This window comes from Panthera uncia (assembly GCF_023721935.1).
Source record: "Panthera uncia isolate 11264 chromosome B2 unlocalized genomic scaffold, Puncia_PCG_1.0 HiC_scaffold_24, whole genome shotgun sequence".
Taxonomy (NCBI): domain Eukaryota; kingdom Metazoa; phylum Chordata; class Mammalia; order Carnivora; family Felidae; genus Panthera; species Panthera uncia.
In genome coordinates this window covers 109,026,445-109,048,324 of record NW_026057580.1, presented here as the reverse complement: position 1 = coordinate 109,048,324, position 21,880 = coordinate 109,026,445, and the positions used below count along the sequence as shown (strand labels likewise).

Here is a 21,880-nt window from a genome sequence, read left to right as displayed (position 1 = left end):
CATGTCAGGACACAGTCCGAACGCGGGGCTCAAACTCACAAAGGGCGAGATCACGACCTGAGCCGAAGCCGGACGCTTAAGCAACTGAGCCACCCAGGCACCCCTCTTTTTTTCTTTTTTTGTAAATGTTTATTTATTTTTGAGGGAGAGAGAGAGAGAAATTTTTTTTTTAAGTTTACTTATTTTTGAGAGAGAGTCTTCCAAGGTGTTTTTAAACACTTTTGTAGATGAAGAAATCTATAGTCTTAAATTTCAATCATTAAGTTATATAGTATCTGGGTCATACTTTTTATATTAGAATACCACAGTATAAAAACTTCAGAGAGGCTAAAAGATGAATTATATTAAACTTCATATGATTTTGTTGTATTGATGAGAAACTGGGTTTATGAATATATTCAAAAGAAAAATTGGTGATGGTGAGTATCACACACAAGGGATATGGTAAGATAGTTCATAAAATATGTTGGGAAAAGTAAAATATATTGACCTATTTATCACTATAAAGTAATATTCCTTTCCTCTACAATTTGTCCAGGTACCTTTTCACTAGCTACTACTGCTGGCTAAATACATTGGATTTATTAAATAAGCATCGGCAAACATTCCCTATTTGGGATGTACAATTTATTTTTTTTAATTTTTGTTAATGTTGACTTATTTTTGAGAGAGAGAGAGAGAGAGAGAGAGAGAGAGGAAAACAGCACGAGCAGGGGAGGGGCAGAGAGAGAGAGGGAGACACAGAAGCCGAAACAGGCTCTAGGCTCCGAGCTGTCAGCACAGAGCCCGACGCGGGGCTTGAACTCTGACTGGGGGAGATCATGACCTGAGCTAAAGTTGGACGCTTCACTGACTGAGCTGCCTGAGGCATCCCAAGGGATGCACAGTTTAAACATCAATAGGGGCGCCTGGGTGGCTAGGTCGGTTGAGCGTCCGACTTCGGCTCAGGGCATGATCTCACAGTTCGTGGGTTCGGGCCCCACATCAGGCTCTGTGCTGACGGCTTAGAGCCTGGAGCCTGCTTCAAATTCTATGTCTCCCTCTCTCTCTGCTCCTCCCCCGCTCATGCTCTGTCTCTCTCTCTCCTTCAAAAGCAAATAAAAACATTGAAAAAAAAATTTAAACATCAATAAATACCATGGTCTCAAAGAGCAGGACTAAAAATCCAAAGTAAGATACTGCCAGGATGCTCCCCTTGCAAAACACCACCTGACTCAAAACGACATGCTTACTGAATGCCATCTAATCAACTGGGATGCAAAAAGGCAGAGAATTCCAAAAGGTGTGTTTTCTATATTAATAAAATTATTTACGCCCCCTTGATCCCCCTCCTTTCCTCTCTGTATGTGTATTAGGGATAGAGAGGGAGGGAAACATATTTGACTTAGGAGGATATCTTAAGTTGTTTTACCTAATTCCCCACCTTCAGTCTCCCACTAAAGGTGTGTTTATCAGTCACAGCTGGTGATTCCTGGACAACCACTAGGGTTCCTATGGTTATCTGCCTCAGAAACCTGAAAACCTTTCGCAAAATCTAAGGAGTCTATCTAAGGCCAACTTCACTAAAACCAGAGTAGATTTCTATCCATGCCTTTTCTCACGCCTTTTCTTTTCTTTATCTTCTTTTAGGTGATTCTACCACTCCCTGATAATATCACAAGTTGGAAAGAGCAAGGAAAAGCCATTTAGTTACCTACACGACTCTAACCGTAATGCTGGGAGAGCCCCTTAGCATTGTTTTGAATTACAACGTATTTAATGTAGTTTTCACATATACACGTTCTTCTGTTATGTGGTAAGTAAAAATGAACAACACAGAATCCAAACGAATGCGGAAGAATCCCAGTGGTATTCACACCCACACACTCTATCCGAAGAGGTCCACGTACGGGGAGGACCAATAACGGAGTCTAACGGGCGAGGAGTCAAGGAGATAAAGTTTTAGTCAACGGTCAGCTGCCACAATCACCGGGACTCTACCAAGTCTCTGTTCCGGGTTTCCTCTTCCGGAGGAAGGGAATACCGAATCCCGGGAAGTCTGGTAGACTGGCAATCCTATCAGGCACCAACAGCTAAGTAAGTTTCAAAAGAGGAGGGGCAAACAAATGTAAGAAAGTGACGTTAACAAGTGCTTACACATAAGCAAGTACCACACAAGAAGTTTTATATATTTTCTATCACATGTAATCCACAGGGGTAAAGGTGAAGCATCTAGGCAATAAAACTACACTGAGCGTACGCGTGAATGTGCTTTGTGAACCATAATGTGCCTATTTAGATACACTTTTTAGAATCTGATACCCCCAGAAAGAGCCAGAATTATATCAAAGGTGGCTAGACTTTAATATCTTGTTTTCATCCCTATAAAAGTAGAAATTAAGTCAGAAAAATGAATGTTAAGTCAGGGGAGAAAAGTAGAAGAAATAATAAGATCCCTCATGAAATCCCTCAAGAAAGCCAGCAGAATCATTACTTTACCACACCAAATGTTGACAAAAGTGTGTGGCAGTAACGTTCTTCCCCTAAAATAACAAGCATTTCTAATATGGGACTGAATGCCACCCTTGCAGAAAAGGCTAACTTCATTTTGATATAGCTGTCACTGCTCTTACCTTTTCAAATATCCCAAACTTCCACAGAATGGCAAAACATCTCTGTGATATTACACTTGCTAAAAGTATGAATTTTGCAGATTTTATAGATGGTTCTCTGAAGATAAAAAGAGAAGATAGTCTTTTCAATAACAGGCATTCTGGATATAATAGGTCTGTTTTCTTGTGGATTTCTTATTGCTGAGTGTGTTACAGGAAAGAACACTAATAAGCTAATCCAAATTTTATTTTTATGTTATTCCTACACCTAACATAAAATCTTAAACACAGGAGGCAATCAATAAATGACTGTTAAACGTAATTGAGTTTTTCTGGGTAAAGTGAAACCTTCTGCATTAATCGAGGATGTCAACATTTAGGCACACTAGCTGAGGAAAGACAAATAGAGTAACTACCAAAAAGCAAAACCACTTGGGAAAATCTGAACATATTCGTATTTATTCAAGGACACTCATAATTTTAATCTAAATTGGCGAAACAGTGTTTCAAAAGAGACAAGGTCTTAGGTTTGAAAACTAAAGTTGAAGGGCACTCAGGTGTGTTCTAGGACAGGTGCACGCAGGCAGCTGCTGTAAAGGGATGAACTATGGGTTCACTGGGACGCCACCACTGCCGGGACTTTGAGTCCCGTTTCCTGCCATTGTGGTGTCTTTATTTTCACATCTGGGAAGTAGAGCTTTAAAAAAATCTGAAGCAAAATACGTAAAACTACACACATTTTAATAACTTATTAATATTAAACCTTTGCTCTTTATGCAGGAAGTGAAATGACAGTGCTTTAAACACTGGGAGAAAAAAAAGGGAGGGAGGGGTTTAATTTTAAAACACCAAGAGAAATCTGCTCAGAGTTCATGGTAATCTCCCTAAGGCCCTATTTCCTCTGCTGGGATTTAAATGTATCACAGAAACTCAAGGTATTCAAAGGAGTAACCGCTACTACACAATAAAAAAGAACAGCTTTCAAAAATAGCATGTGAAAAACCAGGTTCCCCCGCCCCCTCGCACAGTCGCATAGCCTCAAAAAAGAAAAACAAACAAACAAGTAAAAAAGTGAAATTTGTATAGTAGACTCATAAATGCACATACTCAAAATAAGTTTCAGAAGAGGAGAAATCATAACGAGATACATGAAACTAAGGGATGCCCCCTCCAGAGTGAAATGCAACCAGAACAAAGTCTAAATCATTCCAAAGTAAGCCAAACAAAGCCAAATAAAGTCACCTGGCCCCACCCAAGGAGCATATTAGGATATAAACTTACTGGATTCTCCTAAAAACAAAGGCAATGGGACCAGCCATGAGTCCTAACTGAATTATATATAGTTTCATCTATTTTTGAGATGGCACTCTGTCTTACTCCGTGTTAGAGCTAGCAACGCTCTGGTACAATCTGCTGAGTTGTTTACACAAACTCTGCTCCAATACTCTTCAAATCATCTCCGAGAATTTTAGTGAAATGTACAGTTATAGCCACCATTACCATTCTTTCAACATCAGTATCTATTTATGACATTTTAACTCTTATATAAAAGAACTATACAAAAAATAAGGTTTTTGGTAACAAAGATGAAATGTTTTCTTTTAGGAGTTTTAGAATTCCAGCAGATTTATTCATAAAATCTCATAAAATCTCTGGGTTATTCTTTTCTCCCTAAACCAACTCCCACCACCACATCACCCCTGTGTTTGTCATCTCCTGGCCACTCAGCTTAAAAACCTTAAAAGCATCTATCATTCATCCCTCCCTTTATTTCAACAATTTTCTCCTCTGCATTCTCACTGCCATCACTTTTTAATAATCTGACTCAACCTCATTAGCGAGAAATACACTAACCTCTTAAGTCGTCTCCCTGCCTCCAGTGGTAATGAAGGCATTTTGAAAATAAAGGCTTTGCATAAATAAAAGGCAGGGAACAATTCACTTGTCTAGGTAACCTGAAAGTACCAGACTTTCAAAAATAGAAGATGGGGTGAGATCTGGCTTTGAGAAGACAAAATAGACGTCAAGAAGGGCATGTCTTTAAAGTTCCTGTAACTCACATGAAACTCACGCCTACGATATTCACTAAGACCCCTGACTCTGGGCATAGCTATTCTTTTACTAGCAGTTTCCAGTGTTAGTTAACTGAAAGTTTTATTTATATAAACCAAGACTTTTAAAAATGGTGCTCAATAAATTGTTATACATAATTATTATTATTTTGAAGCCAAATTTTCTCCAGATACAGATAATTACAAAAGACCAAGCACATACTTTTGGGGTCACTAGAAGGTGTTAACCAAATCACTGTACTTCTCAACCGCCCACACCCATGGTGAAAATAAAAACTGATGAAAGATCCCTACCTTACATGAGAAATTTTTGAAAAACAAATGATCAGTATCAGGATACAAGTCTAAGATGGGGGCAGGATACTGCTGTGCTCGCTCATTCTGGACTTTAAGAGAAGACATTTACCTGTAGATCAGGCACAGCTTATGTACCATTGTCTCAGGGGACACCACTCTGCTTTGACAAAGATACTAATAAAATACCAAGTAAAAGGAAGACTTGCGACATACCACTCTACCCAGATCAAACCAGGGAGCTCCAGAGAGAAGGAGGGAGACAGGGAGGGAAGGAGAGAGGGGGCACAAAATGCAGGGGACATTTTTCATTAAACTGACTTGGGTTCATCAAGAACAAATGGTGGTTTTCATGTCCCTGGGTTGCTAATATTTCCATTAGTGATAAATCTCAGTTTAAAAAGCACAGGGTGCTTACTCAGTTACTTTTTAGTACACAGATGTAAACCTGGAGTCTCAGAAGTGACTGGACTCCTCAGATACAGACCATCAGGGTCGTCCTTACACCAGCATGAAATTAAAACCAACTGCTGATTGTGTTGGTTCAGACAATGGTCTCCACTGGGGAGACTTCCCATTGATCCAGTGGGGAAAGGCATTAGACTTTGCATTACAAAGATAAGATTTCATTGTCCTGCGGCTTTCTTTTTGTTTCTTTTTCCTACCTCCCACTTTATACCAGGTGGTCATAAAGATACCCGCTATATGTACTTCTCAACTTTTCAAGATAAACCTTTCTCCTTCTCCCAAAACTTCCCTACACTCAAATATGTCAAAGTACCAAACTGATCCCACAGCAGGGAGAGGGAGCCCTCTGCAATCTCGGAGAAGTTAGAGACAGACTCCACAAGAAGACCTGTGGCTCTCCCATAACCTGCATAATAAAGCTATGGACTCAATCAGGCAACTCCAAATCCCTAAGTATGTTCAAAAGCAAATGGCACCCAGGGCGCCGGGGTGGCTCAGTTGGTTAAGTGTCCAGCTTTGGCTGGGTCACGATCTCATGGTTCCTGAGTTCGAGCCCCGCGTTGGGATCTGCGCTGACAGCTCAAGAGCCTGGAGCCTGCTTCAGATTCTATGTCTCCCTCTCTGTCTCTGCCCCTCCCCCACTCAAGCTCTGTCTGTCTGTCTCTCTCAAAAAATGAATAAACATAAAAAAAAAAAAAAAAAAAAAAGCAAATCGCACCCAAAAATGGGAGGGAAACCATTGCTGGAGACGTCATTACTGAAAGGCATACGCGAGCCAGAACTCTGACAAAGATTTAGTCCATTTGTCATTCACCATCATCATTAGAACAGGTATCCAGGCCAAAATATATTACTTTATCACAATAAAGTCATCATTCCTTCCATATGAGTCATCATAAGCTGCTCATTTTGTTTCTGGGAGGGAAAAAAAAGGGCAAATGATTTAAACGACTCCCAGCTACTCATTTTTATAATAATCTGATCTAAATATTTAGCCATAATATTATTTACTATCTTTCTGGTCTAATAATCAGGTGCTATATAAATCTGAGAATTCTAGAAAATTAGCTATCAATAACTGAATGCTAAAAATTATATATTTAATTTTTGAATTAATGTTCTCACATGCACTGAACAGGGACAAAATGCACAAATGTATGTACACAGATTCCACTGCACAGGACCACTGCTCTGAACACTTAAAAAATTCAAACGATAGCTTGATAATGAAATAAAGTGAAAAGGCACACACACCACAATTTAACATTGGATAAAATTTAGGTCCTGTAGAAGGAGACAACAATAGTACCTGACAGCTTTTTTTTTTTTTTTCTTAAATAGAATGCATTATGAAGAAAAGTGGTTGAGAAAGCTTAGTCACTTTTTTGTAGCTTAAAGCTTTTTTTCCCCCTCTTTTATTCCAGGCTTAAACAAAGTTCAGTGGGGCATCAAACTGCCTGTTTTAAATTACAGTCTGTATTTTAAAATAGAATGCATGCACGGCGTGTTCCTGAAGCTAGGGGGTGGGAGTGTTATTCACGGAAAATTGAAGGCTTGTTGAGTCAATAATCTTCTTTCACACAGTAACAATTTTCAGCTAAAATTTCTTGACCCAAACAAAAGAAAACAAGACCATTCAGTTATTTTACAACGATTTAGAGAAAGAAGGCAAAAGAAAAAGATGAGGAAGAGAGAGACACTTCTAAAACCCTACACTGTGAGGGAAGAATAAAAAATTTTGCTCTCTACATGTATTTATTTCCTCTCCCAAGCTGATGGTTAATATCAAAAATAGTTACTTCCACTTGGAAAGAAAAATAAAAGCAATTAACCAGTCCACAAACGCTACTATGAGCTCCTGCTGGTTATAGAGCTCTTATTATATAAGCTACATGTATGCCTTCAGTTACCTACAAAGAGGAAATTTGTAAATTAAAATCTATTTCTCACCTAACTTGGCTAGCACAAAGTAAAACGCATTCAACCCCTTACCCTGGCCATGGCTGCAGAACTGGGGGAAGCCCACTGACCCCTCTGGGTACCAGCACCCTGAAGAAAGGAGAAAGGAGGAAGGAGGCTTTCTAGTTCAACACGCCTGCCTTCGGCAGGCTCGAATGAGACAAGGTACCTTTGCACGTCAGTCCTGGCATAAAAATTAAAATTAAAACCCGAAGTTGTTGTACGGCTTGGCTTGAGCACCTGTCCTACCCAAGCCCCCATGCAAGAATTTCCCACACGCCGTTTTTCTGTGCTTAATACTGAAGACAAACACGACTGCCCCCCCCCTTGTGCGCAGAGACAGCTCGTCTGTCGGAGAGGCTCATGCGTCCAGGTGTGGTTCGGTGGCTCTTTGTGGACACACCTGGGAGTTGTATGCGCCCAGCCTGTGGGGCCACAGAGAAGGCTCCACAGCCTCCCCCGGGTCATCTGAAGAGCAGCAAGCTGGCTCAAAACCTTCCCGTCGCCAATTTGTTAGGGCAAATCCTGTATGCTGACTTTTCTATCAGCCAGGAACATCTGCATTTTTCATCCCTTACTTAATGACCCTCATTTATCAACTATAGATCATAGTTATCTTTCTATTATCAAAACCAATATCCTGCAAATCAGTTATGTTTCAGTCTCTCTTCATCTCCAATTTTGTCCAGTGTCTATTTTTTATAGTACTCTTTCATTAATTTTTTTAGAACTGACAGTCCCATAAAATGGGTTGAAATTCATTTCCCCCATACTTTAAATGGAAACCTTTAGAATGTTATGTGAACAAGTTTGCAGGGGGTATGCTTACAGTGTTTTTAAAAATTAAACGAATCTTTTAAAATAACATATTGCCACTAAGCAAATACCTCAGCTATAATAAATTTAGAATTATCCACTTATTTCAACAGGGCTGAAGATCTCAATTTAGAAACACTTTGCACACAAACACTTCAGTTATTTAAAAGCAAACTCTAGTTCTTTTTAAATATTAATTTATTCAAACTTTCCATATATTTAACCTGCTTTTACCTGGAAGAAATCCAAACTGGTGAGGTTTTATTGGGTATTCATTTACAGAACAAACATTTAAGTGGAAGATTGTTTTGAAAGAAGGAGAAACCTACTTTCCCGCTTCCTACTACTTCTCGCCTTGTTCAAGTATTATCCTCTATTTTCAAAATGACTGCCAATATCACAAATGTAGTCTAAGGGATAAAATTATAGAACATCACATCTTAAAGAAATGGGCCATGTTGGAAAATAATGTTTGTCAAAGTCACTACCACTTTTCCTAAATTCGAACTTTCAAGTAAGGTCTTCACGTGTTTCTCTCAACCTTAATCCAAAAAGAATTGAGGTCTCCATATGGAATAGACCAGTTACTAAAATTACATTTGAGAAGATGGTAAATCCTGCGTAAGAATTCCAACTATTGCGTGTTCCACTTAAAACTTTGCCAAGATATCAAAATGTGTCTGTACCTTCAGTTTGGAAACTATGCCACTGATGAAGGGGTATCTTCAGACACTCTACCTGACAAGGCTCCATCCATCACAGAACTTCCTGCTCCCTTCCATGATTGCTCACCTGTCACCTCTTCCCTAACTCCCCAACTCCACGGACTCTACTAACATTTAGAAACACTCACAAACAGCTGATGTCGCCAGCTACACACAGGAATTATCAGCGCTTCAATACTGAAATAAAGTGACAGCAACTTACAATTTTTTAAATGTTCAGAATGATTTGAGAAGGATCAATCAACGGAAGACAGCTATACTCTTAACCTTTTACTGAAACCCATTTAAATCGAGTTCAAGATACAAGTAAAAAAAGTTTGGGAAGAGTTCATTCAGCAGCCAAACATCTAATTCTTACCTGGTAGATTTCAACTTTTGCAAAAACCTGCCACCTAACAGGTTAAGAACACTTTACCTGGTAGATTTCAACTTTTGCAAAAACCTGCCACCTAACAGGTTAAGAACACTTTAACAATTTGTGTTTTCAATTGGGTTGAAAACTTAGTGAAAAGCAAAACCCAGTTAAAAAACGCTTCACCTAGCGTTTTCTAACAGTTTCCGATTGTTCACAGGAACTGTGTTATCAAATCTACAACACTTAAAATGTCCCTATTAACATATCATCAATATTCATACATGCTGCCAAAGTACACGACCTTTTACCACTATCCAACGTAAGTGCCATTAAAGATTTAAAAAACAAACACACACAGAGTATTCTTTTTCAGGGAAGGCAGATCATTGTAGGCTCTGTTGCTAATACCTAACCCCCAAAGAATATTCTTGGTAATAACAGTTTTCCAACCATCTCCTTTCAGGCTTCCAATATCCTGTTTAACACCCTCTATTTCAAAGAATAACCGGCATTTACTACCTCCTTCCTTTCACAAAGGGCCAAAAGACATATGTTTTATCTAAACCTCGATATTCCCTTCTAATTGCAAACTTCAACAAAGGTGCCATAAGCACTGTTCCACGCGACATTTAGGGTTTTTTACTAAACTCTGAAAGATACAAAAATCCCTTTTTAGGTTGACCTCTTTAGATATTTCCTATTTAAAGAAGAAAGGGTCAGAAGGAGATTTTTAATGACCTGATGGGCCTTCTCAAAGTCTGTTAGAATGGGGCTGATCTTATTCTGCATCTGAGGCAAACCAAATAATGGGCCTACTATCTGAATCACAAACTGGTGGGAGGCCTCTGCGAAGAAGAAACCAGATCACTGACTGCCAACCTGAGGAGAAGGACAGCTCTTCAGATCCCTGGAGGGGAAAACGCTGCTTACTTGGAAGGAGAAAATCAAACCTTTTGTTTACTTCCCTGTATCCATGTTTATACACATTTTATTAACAACATACCTGTGCCGCACTTACTGAAATTATTATTATTGTTCCCGTCAATTTATTTATTTTTACAATTAAAAAACCTGTATTACTAAGAAAAGAATGTTTTCACACTATTTTTAGCTCAATCATCCAAAAGTGCCCACTTCTTCTCTAGAAGCTGAAGGCTACCAGGTTCAAGTCAAATGTCATTTTATAATAAAACAGTTTTAAGGAAAAACCCACCCTGCTAATACAGATACCTCATTATAATCCTTTAGTCTCAGGAGCATCAGAGAACATAGGCTCTACTGATATCAATTTGATACCTTGGAAAAAATCCCTTAAGCAATGAAAACAAAATTCTGAAACTGGAGGAAGAACGTGGTTGGAAGTTTTTACCTAAAATCTTATTAGGAAAATACTACTGAATAAACATCATAAATACTCTGAAAAGATCCTATTCTAACAGGGGAGCCAAGACAGCTATAAAAATAAGTGTAATAAAAAGATAAACAGTAAATGGCACAAGCAATGAAAATGTAACAAAAGACAACAAAAAAAAGTGTATTAAATAATATTTGGAGGGGTTATCTTAAAATAGACATTGAGATCTACTCAATGTTTATAAAATAAAGCGTTAGTAAGTTGTAGCATTTTTCTGGCCTTCCACTGTGTATTCTGCTTAAATGCTGGCTTCCTTTCACATCAATATTAGAGGTGGAAAAACTACCCAATGTGCTCAAATTTTAAGTGATAATATTCCAAGGAGAGAGAGTTCTGCAAGCTACTTTTAATATCTACTAGATGCTAAGAACTGTTAATAATGGTAATATCAAGGTATGGAAGCTAATGCAACTCAATGGGGAAGGGCTGTTGATTAAGAGGGAGAGCAGTGAGTGGACATTATTAAGAAAGATTTGCTCTGAGCTTAGGTCTGAGGGAATTAAGTGATAAGTAAATATCACTGGTCATGGCCCCAAGACAACAAGAGGACAAGTATTAATTTATGAGGTATTTGCTTTACTGTGGATGATCTCAGGATCTAAGTCAGCTGGAAAACATAACTGCGTTAGCTCCTGAAGATCACCAAGAATTTAATGACATGCAAATACAGACAGATACCAGTTCAAATAACGGTGGGAGGACAACTTACTGAGATATCAAATTACAGATCTAGCATAAGGATACTGGAAATACCTTGGTTTCTCATAATGGAAACTGAACTGCATAACAAACATGCTAAAGAAAAGATCACACGTACAGAAAATATTACAAAATCTATCCCAATATAATCAGAAAGATTAAGAAAGGACTACTGGAGAAGTTCCTTCTTAATAGTCACATATATAATAAACGAAGACTTAACAATCATACGGTAGAATCCTATACCACATTTTTTAAAATGTAAAGGGAAGACCCACAACTTAGTTCCAAATTATAAGCTACAGGTTACACATACGATGGGTTGCCTTTAAAAGACAAGATTTGTATCACTGACACATGAATCAAAAATGCAGCATAAATCTACAAATTACCCAACAGCAAATTCAGATATAATCACAATATAGTTTCATGGTACCTACAGTATCAACTTAGCCGAGTGGGAGAACTAAACTACTTAAAAGAGGTAATACTAAAAATACATGATATTAGAGCCATGGAGAATACCAACAAATCTTGCCCCCAAACTGTGATGACCTTAATTGTGTATAACATAGCTAAACACGCGTTAGTCAAGCCTGTACGCAAACTTTCTACACAAACGATGCCTGTTAAAAGAAAAGTGGCATGCTAAAATCCATTTAAATAGAGCCAATTTTCGTTTTGACAGGTTGGCAGCAGGTGCGGGAGGGTGGTGGCTAGGTACACCAGCTGATCTATGGTTTGTCCTTCATTCAGTAACTGACACTTCCATATACTCACCACAAAACCAGGAAAGTTTGTTCTCTAAAAAAAAGCTTAGTGAAATGTTATTGCATCAATCAGCATCTTATTTACCTGTGAGTTAGTTACAAAAACTGAAAGTTAATACCAAACGGGGCATTTCTTTCTCTCTCTCTTTTTTTTTTTTTTTTTTTTTGTTAGCACGTAAGAAAATTTGTGTCATAAACAACTAACTGTAAATCCTCTTACAAATTAGACACGGAAAAGATGGAGGAAGAAAGCAAGTCATTAAAAGTATTCAAATAGAACAATTCAGAAAAACTTGGAACTATTGATGAACAGATCGGTTCACTTCCCGAAATGCAGTCAGCCCCCTTTTCAACACTCAGCTTAAAAAGCACCGTCCCAGAGCCCGACTCTTCCATCGGGTTTTCTGGGACTTCCGCATTTCATTCCCTCCCTAACGGTGCTGCAGAGCCAGCTGAGCGTCGACACCCCCTTTCCGTGCAGAGCCATGAAAAGCGGCAGAGCCTAGTGAACGACTCCGAAGTTCCAGTGGATACAAAGAAAGCAGCACGCCACCAACTGTTCTTCTAACTACGTAAAAAAAATCTGTATCGATTTATAGCAGCCTTTCCAACCTGCAGCACAGCACACATCACATCACCAGCCAGGGGCACCCCTACGAAGCTGGGCTTTTCTAAAAACAATAAAAAGCTGGGGGAGGGAAAAAAGTGGAATTCGTTGTCCATCTGCTTCCCGTGAGTCCACTGAAATTTCCGAAAACCGCAAGCTAATTTCCAAATATCCAGCAAACATTACGTTTGTCAGCGCTGCTCCCCTGCATGCGTACACACGCGTACATGCTCATCAAGCTCAGGCGTCCGCTAAAGAAGAAAAGCTTACAACGCAAGACGCAGAACCCATCACCTCTCCTTCTTTCGAAAACCGAGTAACTAGACAGTGAGCACCCCGGTGTCGACTAGAAGATGACCGCGACCGATTTCACCCACCTCCCATCACGGATGTAAAAGCTAAAACATTACGTCAAAAACACGTTCATCGGCTTCAGAGATACTCTACCCTGTGGCCAGCACTTACCTTCTTCTCCAAGGCTGCACATGACTTAAAGACGGGTAGAGCATGCATGGTAAATGTCATGTAGAACGCTGATTACAAAAGCTAGTTCTCGAACGCTTACAAGTAATATAGTATTACTTAATGTAAAACATTGGAAATTCAAATTAAAATCCTGGCTAGCCTGAACTCCCATCTTAAATGAAACTTAACAAAAATGAAGCAATAAAAATAATTCTTCAAATCAAAATATTTTAACAAAAAAGAAATATAAAAACTGATTTGCACAGATGTACTCTTTTAGTTTATAAGGAAAACCTCATTTAAATTAGGCTATTGTCCATTAAAAACAAAACAAAACAAAACAAAACAAAAAACAAGTTCTTTACAGGCATCAACACGATTCCCTATAATCTAGCCACTACCCTAATCAATATATATCTCCATCCCCATACTGTCTTTGCTGGTGGAAATAAAGTCTGCCTTTTCCAAATTTAAACTAAAATGCTTTCTTTTGGGTAGAAAAGGACTGGGTGATTTCTCATTACATCTAGCCCCAGAAGCTGGGATGCTACCACCGGATGCTTTATCTCATTCATCATCTGTGATCATTTGCCAAGTGGGAATTTCTTCACCTTTAACTCTTGTACAGACACCTCCGTTCTGTATCACTACAGAAAGCAACAGGCTAGGCAAAGCACAACTGTACAAGAGAAACACCTTTCTGCCACAAAACCCGTCAGCTGGGTAATAAACCTTGCAAATGGACCCAGAGATACTTCCAGATGAAAGAGACCTACCCAGAATAAAGCCCTAAAAAATTAATAAATGACAAATACATCTGACATCTAGAAAGTTCCCCCCTGAGTCTTAATATAAAGTAGAACAAGCAAAAGTAACAGGTCTTTTTAAAAATCTTTAACTCATTACATTTCTAAATCAGCACATTAATGTCTTACTGGTAAACTTGATGGTCTTTCTTGTTGTATTAAGTTCAAGTCTTCGTGGTTAGGTTTTCCAGGAGCCAAAGGAGGTTGAGACCTAGTTCCATAGCCTTCCTGAGACATGTCCTAAACAAACACAAATATAAAGCACTTCATAAATATCTCAATGAAGTTGTAACCAAAATGAAGCAAAGGCTTATCACAAACTATCAATTTACACTGCATTTAAGCGGACATAGAAATATGTTCTAGCTATCATGTAACTTTATCAAAAGTAGAAGCAAATGACAAAGCAGTGAATCGTCAAGAGCAAAAAACATTATATACACATATGTATACATATACGTGTGTGTATACATATATACATATATGTATACACACACAACTAAATTTATCATGACCATACAAACTAAACGCCATATTTGAGTTTTGCAGGAAGGTAACAGTCAGTAAAAGATGGAGAAGGAGGTAAGCTACGACCAAACTCTCTTTAAACCAGAGCAAACCAAAAGTTCGTGTTATTGTTTAATTCTGATTTGAGCTGAGCTGCCTTTAGCGTTACCTTGAAAATGTTAACATAATTAATGAAAACTTTATTATCAACTGACTTTTAGTACGTCCTCTCGATAACCCACAAAACAACATCATTATTAAGCTCACGGTATCCTGGGGTTTCTACAAAACCAATAAACGCTCATGTACAGAATTCCATATGTTCACGTGGCATAGTTTCCAGAGAAGCACAATCAAGAATAAAACAGCAGTAGGGAAACAAAACACACCCAGAAAACCTGCTGAGGTCTGAGAAACTTATCATTAACATGGCCTTTCTGGCATCCTGTTGAACACTTTTCCAGGAGGTATTCAGCATGGTTTCAGTATTATACTGAAATACTATTATAGAAACCAAATACCACACCACACCAAACTTACTGTATACCCAGTCTCGAGCTGTTTAACTATGTATGCCCAGCTACTAAACATTCTACCACCATTTGCACCCAAAGTCAAACAGCAGCACAGAATGTAAAATACTTATTATAGCATGTCTTAATTGGCGCTGAAAGCTGAAAAACCAGTTTCTGATGGGACAGGGAAAAAAGAATGGAAAATACCACTTAAAAGTAAAATTCTCTCCCTTTCCCTGTCAGTGTTCGTATTAAAGAAACATTATATACAACTTCTACTTCTCCTGTTAAATCCTCAAAATACTACTTTAAAAATTAATGTTTATTACTTGAAACCCTATAAAAAGCTTCTGCTGCCCCACCCCTTTCTCACACAGTATACGCTTAAAATTACATGGTTTCTTAAGCCAAGAAACTTTGGACCAATAGCTAGTACTACAAAGTATACAAACTGTACAAACCAGATTTAAGTAGCCAAGCACTGGTTTTAAACAGGCTCTGTGGTAAGAGCATGCCTACAATACAGCATTTCCCAAGCAACCCTTCTGTCCTTTAAATAAATCTACACACACACACACACACACACACACACACACACACACGCACACACACGCACACACACACAATTAATCAAAATATCTAACCTCTAAAAGGAATGCATTATGCCCAGTCAGTACTATGCTTTTGTAAGAGAGTTAAATCCCAGTTGTCCAGGTTTTAATCTGGTAACAGTGAGGTGAGGCCTCAGTGAGCACATGCCATCCAGGACACCCAAAAGGGTCTCTTCAATCTGGCTGCCAGCAGAGGGGAACAATTGGGCTGTGGGGGACAAAAGCCAAGGCTGAAAGATTATTACCGCTCTCGCTGCCCACCCCCCTGCCCCCAGCACAGACCTCCACTTGTCACACAGACATCCCGCTGGGTGCCCTGCAGGCGCCTTTAGATGAACAGCAAGGATTTCAAATCAAGTGGGGCACAAGGCCTCCATTCAGGGCCTTCACCCTGTTACAAAAAACCCCACAAAGGTGCTGGACAGCCTCACAATAGGCAAACAAATGAGCAGACCCCCCCCCCCAGTTCCTCAAATACACGCGTGTGCACACACACACTTTATGGGCAGTGCTCAGACACTTTTTTCTTTTTTCTTTTTTTTTTAGTAAACTTCAGTTAAGAAACAGGAACAGGCTCACATGCCCTATGCTTATTAGCCTTTTAAATTTTTTTTATTTTCTCTCTGTAGCTAAATGAACTGATTTTTAAAAGAGTTGAAAGAGACCATTACAGCAGTAATGAATACACATTTCAATTTCGATACTGTCCCCTCTAAAATAAGCAGCACTGAACTAATAGACTAGGAAAGCTATCAGAAAATTTTACTATGGCCTTGCATTTCACTTTTTAAGGCTTTAAAAGTTCAAAATAATTAGATTCCACCAAAGTCTCAAACACTATTCCTAACCACAAGAGGCTTTCAATTATTAAATTCAGTTGGAAATAAAACTGAAACAAAGTTTAGTGAGAATGGCTGAAACGGGAACTTGTTCTGCCTCAATTTGTGTTGAAACATAAGGATTAATTTAACTGAGGAAACATCCAGAAAAGGTACCAAGGTTTAACCTAAAACAATCATCATCTGTATATAAATCAGCCTGGGACTATAAAGTCTACATTTGGCAGCTTTAATAAAGATAGAAAGGTTATATTCCATAACAAACCTGAGCTTTTTCCCCTTCAGAGCTATATTTATTTTCTAGTATGTATTTATTTTCACCTCAAGAAGAGTAGTAGTAATGAGTAATTTAATAGACAATATAAGAGGGCAATGTCAGTATCAGGAAATAATGTGTTCAGCATTACATTTTATAAACAAATGACAAGATACAACCTTACATTTAAAAAAACTTTTTTTAATGTTTACTTTTTTTGAGAGAGAGACTAGAGCACGAGCAGGGGAGGGGCAGAGAGAGAGGGAGGCACAGAATCCAAAGGAGGCTCCAAGCTCTGAGCTGTCAGCACAGAACTAGATGCGGGGCTCAAACCCACAGACTGTGAGATCATGACCTGGGCAGAAGTCGGACACTTAACCGACTGAGCCACCCAGGCGCCCCACATTTTTAACACATCACTGCCATCTCTGGTTATTTACAAATCTGAACCCGTGCACGCTAGTGTGCACGCTAGTTTACACACACATTATTCTGCATTCATCTGCCGTGCATATGCACGGCCATGGCCATTTAAAAGAGTATCTCACTCTAATAATTCTGCAATGCAAAAGAACCACACGTGCGGAATGTGGTTTACCCTTTCAGAGTTCTTTATCAATATTATTTTTCTTCGTCACACCCACAAACTTTTACCCATTGATGGATTCTGGTTTTAACCCTCTTTATGTTATGAGTCAAAGAGTCGAAGGTAAAAAGGAGACTGACTCAGGAAACAACAAAGGTTTGTGAAGAGTTCGCAGGTAGGGGCACGCACGCATCTGTTCCACAAGTGTTCACCTAGGTATTTAACAGACGTGGTAGGCGTCTGCTGAATGCCCAGGAGAGAACACTCCTTTTGCTGGGTACTTAACATCTTACAGTGTGAAGCACGAGCAGGTACAAAACACTCGTGTCCCACTTACATTGTAAGGAAGGATAAGATCACAACTATCACGTGGGTGTACCGTAGAGGCCAAGAGCCCGAGTGCTCCTGTCTTCTTTTATGATGAAATGAATTAAGTACTAATGGCAACACAAGACTTGAAAGAAAATGTAGAATAAAATGTCAAGGACTCTTTAAAAAAATAAAAAAGGGAAAATATTCCCATGGTATGAGTTCAAAAGATACAAGGTGATAAACAATGAAAAGAATGACTGTCTCCTCCACAGGATGCCCTCCACAAGGTTATCCTTCCACAACCACTCAATGCATTACCAAGTGTAAATGTGAATTTAAATCCTTTCTCCTTTGTTTCTCCTATACACAGCATGTGTTTGGTCCCTTAACAATAGACCATACAGCTCATTCCATATCTGCACCTAAATGTCTATTCTTTGTGTCCTGCTACAGAGTACTCCATTATTTGTCAGAACTGTGACTTATTTAAGCAGTCCCCTACTGATGGACAGTTAGGTTGCTCCCAATCTTTCCCCACCTCATACAACACAATGATAAAATCCATGTGCGTTCATCTTCGTGTGAAGTATTTCTGTGGCATAAATCTCCATGAGGAGCATTTCTGCCAGACGGTTGGTACCTTTAAATTTTTGACAGAATCTAACAAAGTGCTCTTAACAAAGGGACTCTCGGTCTACATTCAAGGCCATCGTTTTGGAACAGAATGAAGCTTCACTAAAAATGTTTATCTTAACTCTCGATATGCCTAAAGCCATTATAAAAAGCAGGAGAGCAGGGGCAGGGGGAGTGGTAGGAGGACTGGTAGACAGTAACAAAAAGGAGAACAAAAACTCAAGAGCATGTAGAATAGAAATCAAAGGAAGATGGAGAAGTAGACGGGGTGAAGGGTCCTACACACACCGACAAATGGTATACAGGGTGGGGGAGGATGAGGCCAGGAGCCAGTGGAAACCGGTCTAGAAACCATGGTGACTTTTGGGTGACTTAAGAAAGATTTCTCCAATAATCGCATGAAGTCCAGGTGTGTTACCAAGAACAAAGATGGCCACTTACTACTACTGCAATAATCCAGAGTGAGATGACAGGATTTGAATGGTATCATAACGTCCTGCAACATCTAGGTCAGAATAAGTTTCCTGCTCCTTTTTTCTCCCTGCTTTCGGAACTGCCACCATCAATTCCAACTGCTAACGGGGAAAAGAAATGGCATATAAGACACTGTCGTGGGAGGGAAGAAGGACTGGGACTCCTCCACAGGGTGCACGCCTGACGGCCACACAGGGTTACCAGTCACACGAAATCACGACTCGGATCAAGAAACTTAGCATGCCATTGACCTCCCTAAGTTTTAGCGTATAGGTAAAAAAATTTAACATATCCTTTCCCAAAAGAAAGCAATATAAGTCTACAAAACACCCACTTCATAATGGGTGTTCACAATCACCCCCTCCGCCAACCCAGGAACACGCTGAAGGAAATACAAAGACAGCTGACATTTGCAGGCAGGGCTCTGTGACAGGTTCTGTGTGCTGTCCACCTTTACAACAAACCCCCGAGATAGTCCCTTCCACCATCTTGTTTTTACCATGAGGAAACAAAACCTTAAGTGACTTGCACAGCTAACATCTAAGCACTGGATAGTGTCTCCATGTGATGGACAAATCATTTCTTTCCTAAGCGTCCTCCGGAGGCCACTGGAAACCTCACACGCTATTACATACCAAGTATTTAACATAATTTTAACTTTTTTAAGGTATTCCATATATTCTCCTAAACTCCCCTTTCAAAAATTATGAACCTTGCAAATTTTATATGTGGGATAACTTCCAAAATACTCAATTACAATACCGTGAATAAATATTAAAATTTAAAACTTCCGCACATTTGAATCTAAGACTACTTACTCTCTCTACCATGACCATGGAATAAAGTCCACAGGTCGACAGGAAAGACAGAAAGAGACCCGCGCCGCCTTCTCGCATTATGTTCACGTAAAGCTCCTCGGCCAGTTCGGCTCTTCCGAAAACTGGCGTCGCTCGGATCTTTACCCCAGCGACTCCACGCTGATCCCTTGGGGTGACAATTCCTCTACTTCAAGTCCCACATATTTTAACTGCACTATGAATATCTCTACTTGAGGGTAAAGTCCCTTCCACACATCACGTCGGGAAAGTACTCTCCTCTTCGTCCTCCAACCTGATGGTCCTCTGTCCGGTCACCGCCCCATCTACAGGGGACTTCTCAGAGCCATCCCACACAGCTTTTCATATCTTTCACTATCCGCAAGCTTCTGACCCATCGAGTCACTGTCAAAGCCACAGTCTTCGTCTTCCCCCACCGACTGCCAGGCCCTGTACTTGAGCCGCTTTACATTATGGCCTGTGGCCGACTACGCCACCAGAACCGACTTGGCTAAAATTCAAATGGCCGTGGCACCCTATTGCTTGGAAAAGGCCTCAGTGCCTACAGAACGAAGCCCGCGATCTTTGGTCTGGCACAGGAGAGTTCGGCAAACACCCTCCAGCTGGCACCCAGCTTCAGCTGGGTCTTCCCCCGGCAAGCCCGCACCTCACCCCCTCACCCCCTCGACTGTTCCCAAGCTCTCGGGATGCCACGTGTCTGCACGTGCAGCTCTTCAGTCTGTCCTGGTCCCGGAGGGGTGCCTTTCTTTCTGGATCTGCAAAGCATCTGGCTGTCCTCAAGAGCCTGCTAAAAATGATCTCCAGCATGCCCCCAAACAACGACCCTCTTCAGATGTACTCCTCCTGAAGAATTTACAATGCTGTATTTTAACTATTTGTGTATCTCGTGAACTGCCCTCTTACTTCCTCCTGGGTTCCCAGTGCTAAGTGCAGACAGGCACTCAGGAAGGGGCTGGTGAATGAATGATTGACTGAATGGCTCTGAAAAGCTTACACTTAGAATTAGACACAGAAATACAAAAATAAATGTAGGAGGACAAATACCTAAAACCGAACAAAACTTGGGCTCATGCCCAAGAATATTTATCATGGTAACAGCTACACTGCCTGGTAGAATGTGTTACAATACACATTTTGTTGTTTGTCACTGGCAGTCCTGAATGCAGTAAAAAAAAAAATAATAATAACAATTGAGAGAGAGGAAAAAGACTATGGTAAGCATCAGTGGTGCCATCAAAAAAGAAAGAAAAATCAAGACATTCTATACTTCCTTAATGAACAAACCAGTAATGAAATATTCTTGCCAAAAAAAAAAAAATGATAATGAGTTTGATAAAGCCTATCTAACCACCAATTTATAGGAAATAAAAAGGACCAAAAAACATGCTAAACCATAGCAAATCAATCAGCGAATCTCAAACTGTAGGAACCTCTACTAGACATATGACCTACTTTCTTCAACAAATGAGTTGCAATAGTTACAAGGAGAGAGGGGAAGAGAGATGGAGACGGAGGAAAATCCTAGAGATGAGACTGTATCAACCAACTCTAAGACTGGACCTTAGATCTTTATTCAAACTATCCTACAACGTAAATTAAACCTTTATTCCATTTGTGAGGCTACAAGAAAACTGGATAATTGGTATGAAAATTTGCATTTTAAATGTGATAACTGTATTATGTTGATGTTTCCTTTTTAAAGGCCTTTATCTTTCAGAGATACATACTGAAATATTTACAGATTAAACAACACACTATCTGGGACTTACTTCAAAATAACACTGAGGGTGGGGGTTGGGAGGTGAGGGAAGAGAGTATAGGTACAAAGAGACTGGACATACAACTCTTAAAACCTGAGCAATGGGTGCACAGGGCTCCTGTCTACTCCTGTTTATGTTTATATTTTCCATTTAAATGAAAATGGAGTGAATGGCATTAAAGACCATCTGTGGGGCATCCACCTTCAAGATTACAAGAACTTCTCCCAAGAAAACCCATCAAACATAGATCATTTACTCTTTCTTAACCCCCCTCCATTTTAACCTGTTTGCTGTACCACTTAATCCTAACCCTTAGCTGTCTTTTAATCCCTCCGTAATCTTAACCAAATTAACCTCGCCAGTTTCGTCTTCCCTAGCTCTCCAAGGTCAAACCTGCCCAGATTGCTGACTCGGTGAGCCTTTCTCAGTTTCATCCCTTGATCAAGCTGTCCTGATCTCAGCTCTAGCTGCACCCCTGGCCCCAAACTGACACTCTGACCCTTATTTTGG

At 39.7% G+C, this 21,880-nt stretch overlaps 1 protein-coding gene across 7 annotated transcripts in view; it reads right to left on the bottom strand.

Moving 5' to 3' along the window:
• Nucleotides 1–21,880, bottom strand: part of ARID1B (AT-rich interaction domain 1B) — a 443,672-nt gene that overhangs the window by 265,802 nt on the left and 155,990 nt on the right. For all 7 annotated transcript variants that reach the window (XM_049653111.1, XM_049653112.1, XM_049653113.1 and 4 more), the window contains exon 4: nucleotides 14,171–14,281. In XM_049653111.1, coding sequence (XP_049509068.1) covers nucleotides 14,171–14,281 — 111 coding nt within the window. The remainder of the gene's footprint in view (nucleotides 1–14,170; nucleotides 14,282–21,880) is intronic.